Source organism: Oncorhynchus clarkii, unplaced genomic scaffold, assembly GCF_045791955.1.
Source record: "Oncorhynchus clarkii lewisi isolate Uvic-CL-2024 unplaced genomic scaffold, UVic_Ocla_1.0 unplaced_contig_5431_pilon_pilon, whole genome shotgun sequence".
Classification (NCBI taxonomy): domain Eukaryota; kingdom Metazoa; phylum Chordata; class Actinopteri; order Salmoniformes; family Salmonidae; genus Oncorhynchus; species Oncorhynchus clarkii.
Window position 1 is genome coordinate 24,750 of NW_027258696.1, and position 10,823 is coordinate 35,572.

General features: G+C 38.5%; 1 protein-coding gene across 1 annotated transcript; it reads right to left on the reverse strand.

The window, feature by feature from the left end:
- Positions 1–9,683: 9,683 nt before the first annotated feature.
- Positions 9,684–10,319, reverse strand: LOC139398203 (uncharacterized). Its single transcript, XM_071144325.1, has one exon. It carries the CDS (start codon positions 10,317–10,319, stop codon positions 9,684–9,686), a length of 636 nt encoding a protein of 211 aa, XP_071000426.1.
- Positions 10,320–10,823: the final 504 nt, after the last annotated feature.

The following is a 10,823-nucleotide window of genomic DNA, read 5'->3' on the forward strand; positions in this document are numbered from 1 at the left end:
AATACCCCATAATGACAAAGCAAAAACAGATTTTTGACATTTTTGCTAATTTATAAAAAAAATTAAAAAATGCAATATTACATTTCCATAAGTATTCAGACCCTTTACTCAGCACTTTGTTGAAGCACCTTCGGCAGCGATTACAGCCTCGAGTCTTCTTGAGTATAACGCCTCAAGCTTGGCACACTTGTATTTGGGGAGTTTCTCCCATTCGTCTCTGCAGATCCTCTCAAACGAACCCGGATCTGTAGTGACTCCTCAAGCACTGCAGTGCCTTAGACCTTTGCGCCACTCGGGAGGCCCATAAAAAATGTATTCAATCACATTTAGAATAAGGCTGTAACCTAACAAAATGTGAAAAAAGTTGTTTAAATGTATATAAAACGCATGTATATATATATATGAAAAGTCAAGATATTTCTAATCCAAAAGTCATGACAGAGCTAATAAAAAAGTCATGATATCTCTAATGAGAACTATCTGTAAGGTTGTCTGGTCTCTCACCATGAAGTCAGGGAAGCCCACAATGATGCGTGCATATCAGGAGGAGGTTTCAGGGAGGAGGAGGTTTAGGAGAGGAGGAGGTTTAGCTAGAGGTTCTCATTAAAAAGCTGGTCACTACCTACTGTCTGGGAAACACACACATTGGAACATAAAAATAAAAAAACAGAGCAAACTAGAATGCTTTCTGTCCCTGAACAGAGGGTACTTAGCGGCAGAATGCCTGACCACCATGACTGAACAAAAATTAAGGAGAGCTTTGACTATGTACTATGTACAGACTCAGTGAGCATAGCCTTGCTATTGAGAGAGGCTGCCATAGGCAGACATGGCTCTCAAGACAAGGCAGGCTATGTGCACACTGCCCACAAAATGAGGTGGAAACTGAGCTGCACTTCCTAACCTCCTGACAAATGTATGACCATAGTAAAGACACCTATTACCCTCAGATTACACAGACCCACAAATAATTGGAAAACAAATTCAATTTTGATAAACTCCCATGTCTACTGGTTGAAATACCACAGTGTTCCATCACAGCAGCAAGATTTGTGACCTGTTGCCACAAGAAAAGGGCAACCCGTGAAGAACAAACACTATTGTAAATACAACCAATATTTATGTTTATTTATTTTCCCTTTTATACTTTAACTATTTGCACATTGTTACAGCACTGTATATACTGTTGTATATATACATAATATGACATTTGAACTGTCTCTATTACTTTGGCACTCTTGTGAGTGTAATGTTTTATGTTAACTTATTTCACTTTAGTCTATTATCTATTTCACTTGCCTTGGCAATGTTAACATATGTTTCCCATGCCAATAAAGCCCTTTGAATTGAAATTGAATTGAATAGAGAGAGAGAGAGACGTAATGGGGGATGTAATGAATCACTGAAGTGGTCCAGACAGCCAGGCAGTGTGTCGTCGGCCTTATCAATATCTTCGTCATCTAACAGTGTCAAATGCCAAGAGACAAGACATAATTCTTCCATGGAAAAAAGATGCTCTTACTATGTTGGTTAATTGAAGACCACTGACTTCTACTGCTCTTTTATTGGCGATAAGTCAGATTTTCCCATGATATCATAACATAGTGGCTGTTGAAGACATTACGTTTTATGATATCATAACATAGTGACTGTTAGTGTTGAAGACATTCCGTTTTATGATATCATAACATAGTGACTGTTAGTGTTGAAGACATTCCGTTTTATGATATCATAACATAGTGGCTGTTGAAGACATTACGTTTTATGATATCATAACATAGTGGCTGTTGAAGACATTACGTTGTATGATATCATAACATAGTGACTGTTAGTGTTGAAGACATTACGTTTTATGATATCATAACATAGTGGCTGTTGAAGACATTACGTTTTATGATATCATAACATGGTGACTGTTAGTGTTGAAGACATTACGTTTTATGATGTCATAACATAGTGGCTGTTGAAGACATTACGTTTTATGATATCATAACATAGTGACTGTTAGTGTTGAAGACATTACGTTTTATGATATCATAACATAGTGACTGTTAGTGTTGAAGACATTACGTTTTATGATATCATAACATAGTGACTGTTAGTGTTGAAGACATTACGTTTTATGATATCATAACATAGTGACTGTTGAAGACATTACGTTTTATGATATCATAACATAGTGACTGTTAGTGTTAAAGACATTACGTTTTATGATATCATAACATAGTGACTGTTAGTGTTGAAGACATTACGTTTTATGATATCATAACATAGTGACTGTTAGTGATGAAGACATTATGTTTTATGATATCATAACATAGTGGCTGTTAAAGACATTACGTTTTATGATATCATAACATAGTGACTGTTAAAGACATTACGTTTTATGATATCATAACATAGTGACTGTTAAAGACATTACGTTTTATGATATCATAACATAGTGACTGTTAAAGACATTACGTTTTATGATATCATAACATAGTGGCTGTTAGTGATAAAGACATTACGTTTTATGATATCATAACATAGTGACTGTTAGTGTTGAAGACATTACGTTTTATGATATCATAACATAGTGACTATTAGTGTTGAAGACATTACGTTTTATGATATCATAACATAGTGACTGTTAGTGTTGAAGACATTACGTTTTATGATATCATAACATAGTGGCTGTTAAAGACATTACGTTTTATGATATCATAACATAGTGACTGTTAGTGATGAAGACATTACGTTTTATGATATCATAACATAGTGACTGTTAGTGTTAAAGACATTACGTTTTATGATATCATAACATAGTGACTGTTAAATACATTACGTTTTATGATATCATAACATAGTGACTGTTAAAGACATTACGTTTTATGATATCATAACATAGTGGCTGTTGAAGACATTACGTTTTATGATATCATAACATAGTGACTGTTAGGGTTGAAGACATTACGTTTTATGATATCATAACATAGTGACTGTTCGTGTTGAAGACATGACGTTTTATGATATCATAACATAGTGACTGTTGAAGACATTACGTTTTATGATATCATAACATAGTGACTGTTGAAGACATTACGTTTTATGATATCATAACATAGTGACTGTTAGTGATGAAGACATTACGTTTTATGATATCATAACATAGTGACTGTTAGTGTTGAAGACATTACGTTTTATGATATCATAACATAGTGACTGTTAGGGTTGAAGACATTACGTTTTATGATATCATAACATAGTGACTGTTACTGTTGAAGACATTACGTTTTATGATATCATAACATAGTGACTGTTGAAGACATTACGTTTTATGATATCATAACATAGTGACTGTTGAAGACATTACGTTTTATGATATCATAACATAGTGACTGTTAGGGTTGAAGACATTACGTTTTATGATATCATAACAAAGTGACTGTTAGTGTTGAAGACATTACGTTTTATGATATCATAACATAGTGGCTGTTAAAGACATTACGTTTTATGATATCATAACATAGTGACTGTTAGTGATGAAGACATTACGTTTTATGATATCATAACATAGTGACTGTTAGTGTTAAAGACATTACGTTTTATGATATCATAACATAGTGACTGTTAAAGACATTACGTTTTATGATATCATAACATAGTGACTGTTGAAGACATTACGTTTTATGATATGATAACATAGTGACTGTTACTGTTGAAGACATTACGTTTTATGATATCATAACATAGTGACTGTTGAAGACATTACGTTTTATGATATCATAACATAGTGACTGTTAGTGTTGAAGACATTACGTTTTATGATATCATAACATAGTGACTGTTACTGTTAAAGACATTACGTTTTATGATATCATAACATAGTGACTGTTAGTGTTGAAGGCATTACGTTTTATGATATCATAACATAGTGACTGTTAGTGATGAAGACATTATGTTTTATGATATCATAACATAGTGGCTGTTAAAGACATTACGTTTTATGATATCATAACATAGTGACTGTTAAAGACATTACGTTTTATGGTATCATAACATAGTGACTGTTAAAGACATTACGTTTTATGATATCATAACATAGTGACTGTTAAAGACATTACGTTTTATGATATCATAACATAGTGACTGTTAGTGTTGAAGACCATTACGTTTTATGATATCATAACTTAGTGACTGTTAAAGACATTACGTTTTATGATATCATAACATAGTGACTGTTAGTGATGAAGACATTACGTTTTATGATATCATAACATAGTGACTGTTAGTGTTAAAGACATTACGTTTTATGATATCATAACATAGTGACTGTTAAAGACATTACGTTTTATGATATCATAACAAAGTGGCTGTTGAAGACATTACGTTTTATGATATCATAACATAGTGGCTGTTGAAGACATTACGTTTTATGATATCATAACATAGTGACTGTTAGTGATGAAGACATTACGTTTTATGATATCATAACATAGTGACTGTTAGGTTTGAAGACATTACGTTTTATGATATCATAACATAGTGACTGTTCGTGTTGAAGACATGAGGTTTTATGATATCATAACATAGTGACTGTTGAAGACATTACGTTTTATGATATCATAACATAGTGACTGTTAGTGTTAAAGACGTTACGTTTTATGATATCATAACATAGTGACTGTTAGGGTTGAAGACATTACGTTTTATGATATCATAACATAGTGACTGTTAGGGTTGAAGACATTACGTTTTATGATATCATAACATAGTGACTGTTAGTGTTGAAGACATTACGTTTTATGATATCATAACATAGTGGCTGTTAAAGACATTACGTTTTATGATATCATAACATAGTGACTGTTAGTGATGAAGACATTACGTTTTATGATATCATAACATAGTGACTGTTAGTGTTAAAGACATTACGTTTTATGATATCATAACATAGTGACTGTTAGTGTTGAAGACATTACGTTTTATGATATCATAACATAGTGACTGTTAAAGACATTACGTTTTATGATATCATAACATAGTGACTGTTGAAGACATTACGTTTTATGATATCATAACATAGTGACTGTTAGTGTTGAAGACATTACGTTTTATGATATCATAACATAGTGGCTGTTGAAGACATTACGTTTTATGATATCATAACATAGTGACTGTTAGGGTTGAAGACATTACGTTTTATGATATCATAACATAGTGACTGTTAGTGTTGAAGACCATTGCGTTTAATGTTATACTGTCAGGGACATTAAATTACTCATTAACTCATTTATTTAAATGACACTGTGTGCTGTTGTGTTACTTGAGCTGGCTCTATGGCTGGTGAGAGTCTTCTGCTCTCACGTGCGTGGGCTTGGTCAGCAGGAACATCATGTTAACACAACCCCCCCACCCACCCACCCAGTGAATGAGAAGAGCAGAGGACAGAAGAACAGAGGTGGATGGGAAGGATCTAAGAGATAATAAAATATGAGGAAAGGACAGAAGAAGAGAGGTGGATAGGGGAGGATAGAAGAGATAATAAAATATGAGTAAATGACAGAAGAAGAGAGGTGGATGGGGGAGGATAGAAGAGATAATAAAATATGAGTAAATGACAGAAGAACAGAGGTGGATGGGAAGGATATAAGAGATAATAAAATATGAGGAAAGGACAGAAGAAGAGAGGTGGATGGGGGAGGATAGAAGAGATAATAAAATATGAGGAAAGGACAGAAGAAGAGAGGTGGATGGGGGAGGATAGAAGAGATAATAAAATATGAGGAAAGGACAGAAGAAGAGAGGTGGATGGGGGAGGATAGAAGAGATAATAAAATATGAGTAAAGGACAGAAGAAGAGAGGTGGATAGGGGAGGATAGAAGAGATAATAAAATATGAGGAAAGGACAGAAGAAGAGAGGTGGATAGGGGAGGATAGAAGAGATAATAAAATATGAGGAAAGGACAGAAGAAGAGAGGTGGATGGGGGAGGATAGAAGAGATAATAAAATATGAGGAAAGGACAGAAGAAGAGAGGTGGATGGGGGAGGATAGAAGAGATAATAAAATATGAGGAAAGGACAGAAGAAGAGAGGTGGATAGGGGAGGATAGAAGAGATAATAAAATATGAGGAAAGGACAGAAGAAGAGAGGTGGATGGGGGAGGATAGAAGAGATAATAAAATATGAGGAAAGGACAGAAGAAGAGAGGTGGATAGGGGAGGATAGAAGAGATAATAAAATATGAGGAAAGGACAGAAGAAGAGAGGTGGATGGGGGAGGATAGAAGAGATAATAAAATATGAGGAAAGGACAGAAGAAGAGAGGTGGATGGGGGAGGATAGAAGAGATAATAAAATATGAGGAAAGGACAGAAGAAGAGAGGTGGATGGGGGAGGATAGAAGAGATAATAAAATATGAGGAAAGGACAGAAGAAGAGAGGTGGATGGGGGAGGATAGAAGAGATAATAAAATATGAGGAAAGGACAGAAGAAGAGAGGTGGATAGGGGAGGATAGAAGAGATAATAAAATATGAGGAAAGGACAGAAGAAGAGAGGTGGATGGGGGAGGATAGAAGAGATAATAAAATATGAGGAAAGGACAGAAGAAGAGAGGTGGATAGGGGAGGATAGAAGAGATAATAAAATATGAGGAAAGGACAGAAGAAGAGAGGTGGATGGGGGAGGATAGAAGAGATAATAAAATATGAGGAAAGGACAGAAGAAGAGAGGTGGATGGGGGAGGATAGAAGAGATAATAAAATATGAGGAAAGGACAGAAGAAGAGAGGTGGATAGGGGAGGATAGAAGAGATAATAAAATATGAGGAAAGGACAGAAGAAGAGAGGTGGATAGGGGAGGATAGAAGAGATAATAAAATATGAGGAAAGGACAGAAGAAGAGAGGTGGATGGGGGAGGATAGAAGAGATAATAAAATATGAGGAAAGGACAGAAGAAGAGAGGTGGATGGGGGAGGATAGAAGAGATAATAAAATATGAGGAAAGGACAGAAGAAGAGAGGTGGATGGGGGAGGATAGAAGAGATAATAAAATATGAGGAAAGGACAGAAGAAGAGAGGTGGATGGGGGAGGATAGAAGAGATAATAAAATATGAGGAAAGGACAGAAGAAGAGAGGTGGATAGGGGAGGATAGAAGAGATAATAAAATATGAGGAAAGGACAGAAGAAGAGAGGTGGATGGGGGAGGATAGAAGAGATAATAAAATATGAGGAAAGGACAGAAGAAGAGAGGTGGATGGGGGAGGATAGAAGAGATAATAAAATATGAGGAAAGGACAGAAGAAGAGAGGTGGATGGGGGAGGATAGAAGAGATAATAAAATATGAGGAAAGGACAGAAGAAGAGAGGTGGATGGGGGAGGATAGAAGAGATAATAAAATATGAGGAAAGGACAGAAGAAGAGAGGTGGATGGGGGAGGATAGAAGAGATAATAAAATATGAGGAAAGGACAGAAGAAGAGAGGTGGATGGGGGAGGATAGAAGAGATAATAAAATATGAGGAAAGGACAGAAGAAGAGAGGTGGATGGGGGAGGATAGAAGAGATAATAAAATATGAGTAAAGGACAGAAGAAGAGAGGTGGATGGGGGAGGATAGAAGAGATAATAAAATATGAGGAAAGGACAGAAGAAGAGAGGTGGATGGGGGAGGATAGAAGAGATAATAAAATATGAGGAAAGGACAGAAGAAGAGAGGTGGATGGGGGAGGATAGAAGAGATAATAAAATATGAGGAAAGGACAGAAGAAGAGAGGTGGATGGGGGAGGATAGAAGAGATAATAAAATATGAGGAAAGGACAGAAGAAGAGAGGTGGATAGGGGAGGATAGAAGATATAATAAAATATGAGGAAAGGACAGAAGAAGAGAGGTGGATGGGGGAGGATAGAAGAGATAATAAAATATGAGGAAAGGACAGAAGAAGAGAGGTGGATGGGGGAGGATAGAAGAGATAATAAAATATGAGGAAAGGACAGAAGAAGAGAGGTGGATGGGGGAGGATAGAAGAGAAAGAAGAAAGAAACAGAGTAGAGGACAGGAGATGATTTGTGTTTCTTGTTGGTGTTGGTCTCCACCAGTAGCCACCAGGAAGACCCTGCTGAGTTTGATGAAGAGGGCGTGAACCCGGCCTTCCAGCACATCAGCACATCCAACTGGTTAGTACAGGAAGACAGGAGGGACACATTTCACTTTAAGGCACGGAGACACCGGTAGCGTTTGCTGGCCGAAAGTACTTAGCAAACCGAGAGCAAACCAACTCCACATGTGAAGTTTCATTCCAAAAAGTTATAGACAGTAGAGCATATACATTTTTAAAACTGTTGGTAAATCAGCTTTTATTCTTTAAAGAAATTAGGAAAGAGATGAGTGTGTTTTTCCTTATCTCATCATGGTGAGGGTGGTAAAATGCCATATTTGTTTTTGTTTAAAATCACTTGATAGTTACATTTCAAAGAGGAAAATAAACATGTTTTTTGCACAATTCTACACGTTGGCCTCAGTCTCAGAGAAATAAGTAGTACTGCTAGGTTTTATACAGTCAAATGTACTAAATAACTACATGTTATATAAAGAAATGTACAAATTATACATTTGTGATATCAATATAAATAAAAATTGTACAAAAAAATGTAAATATAGTCATATGAAGTCTGTATGTAAAACATATTCATTTGACATTTTTAGTAATTTAGCAGATGCATTGATCTTGAGATAGCTGAGACAACCACATATCACAGTCAATATACAGGATATGAACATTCCATTCCAGCGAAATAATGGACACATAGCGTTTAGCAAAAAAAAATGTTTTTTAACTACATCTCTAAAATCGATGAATAAAAAAATTAGAAAACAGTAATATTTTACACACACAAAGGTACCCATCATTTCTGATGAAAAAACACAAATGTGAAAATTGTGTGTATATATAGTATTTTGTAAATTAACTCATCATGTAGAATTGTGTGAAAATGTTGGCAGTCAGATGTCCGGCAGCGGGTGGTTCCTAAAACACACAATGCCAAATGAACGGCAGATCAAAATGCTGTGCAGTGTGTGTTGTCCTTTACAGTTTACAAAAAACAAAAGCGATAGGAGGTAGAGTAGCAATAAGCTGAGCTCATCTTACCCACTCCTTGTGGAACAGTAGCCAGTACTTGTGGGCAAACTCCCAGCACATCTTATGACCTAATAAAGAAATAATTGTGGATTACGTAGTGTACAGTACAGACTACAATCTGTTTTGTTGTCCCAAGTCATTGTTCTATTATAGAGATGTTAATCATTCACAAAGAACATCTAAGCATGCATGACCTATCTTCTCGTGACATCATGCATGACATATCTTCTTGTGACATCATGTATGACATATCTTCTTGTGACATTTCACAGATACTAAACGGAAAACAACACCCCACAAAACCCAAATGGAAAATGACAACTTATATATGATCCCAAATCAGAGACAACAATAGACAGCTGCCTCTGATTGGGAACCACACTAGGCAAAAACAACAAAGAAATAGAAAACATAGAGACTCCCACCTGAGTCACACCCTGACCTAACTAAACATAGAGAATAAATAATAAATAAGGATCTCTAAGGTCAGGGCGTGACAGTACACCCCCCCCCCCCCCCCCCCCAAAGGTGCGGACTCCGGCCGCAAACCTGAACCTATAGGGGAGGGTCCGTGTGGGCATCTACTCTTGGTGGGGGCTCTGGTGGGGGCTCCAGTACAGGACGCAGACCCCGCCCCGCTTTAGGCTCCCCCCACTTCGGTGGCGCATCCAGTGTAGGGATCGTCGCTGGGACCTCCAGACCGTAGATCATCGCCGGAGGCTCTGGAGACCGCCGCTTGAGACCGCCACTGGGGGCTCTGGACTGCAGACCGCCGCTGGGGGCTCGGGACTGTGGACCACCGCTGGGGGCTCTGGAATGCAGACCACCACTGCGGATCGCAGCTGGAGGCTCCGGACCGGGGACCATCGCTGGAGGCTCCGGACTGGGGACCGTCGCTGGAGGCTCTGGACTGGGGACCGTCGCTGAAGGCTCTGGACTGGAAACCCTTGCTGAAGGCTCTGGACTTGGAACCCTCGCTGAAAGCTCAATGCCATGGATCATCACTGGAGGCTCCATGCCATGGATCATCACTGGAGGCTTCATGCCATGGATCATCACTGCAGGCTCCGGGCCATGGATCATCACTGGAGGCTTCGTGCCATGGATCATCACTGGAGGGTCCATGCCATTGGTCATCACTGGAGGCTTCGTGCCATGGATCATCACTGGAGGCTCCATGCCATGGATCATCACACTTCGTACGTGGAGCCGGAACAGGTCTCACTGGACTGAGGAGACGTACTGGAAGCCTGGTGTGGGGAGCTGCCACAACACATCCTGGCTGGATAACTACTATAGCTCGGTGAGTGTGGAGAGCTGGCATGGGACGCACTGGGCTATGAAGGCGCACTGGAGGCATAGTGCGTAGAGCCGGTGCAGGATATGCTGGGCCGTGGAGGCGCACTGGAGGTCTGGAGGGCAGAGCTGGCACAACACATCCTGGCTGAATCCCCCCTGTAGCACGGCAAATGCGGGGAGCTGGAACAGGCCGCATTGGGCTGTACTGGCGAGCCGGAACAGGTCTCACTGGACTGAGGAGACATACTGGAAGCCTGGTGTGGGGAGCTGCCACAACACGTCCTGGCTGGATAACTACTATAGCTCTGTGAGTGTGGAGAGCTGGCATGGGACGCACTGGGCTATGAAGGCGCACTGGAGGCATAGTGCGTAGAGCTGGTCCAGGATATCCTGTAC

Excerpts from the sequence above, each read along its gene's own strand:
- LOC139398203 (XM_071144325.1), bottom strand. The coding sequence starts at position 10,319 with ATGATCCATGGCATGGAGCCTCCAGTGATGATCCATGGCACGAAGCCT.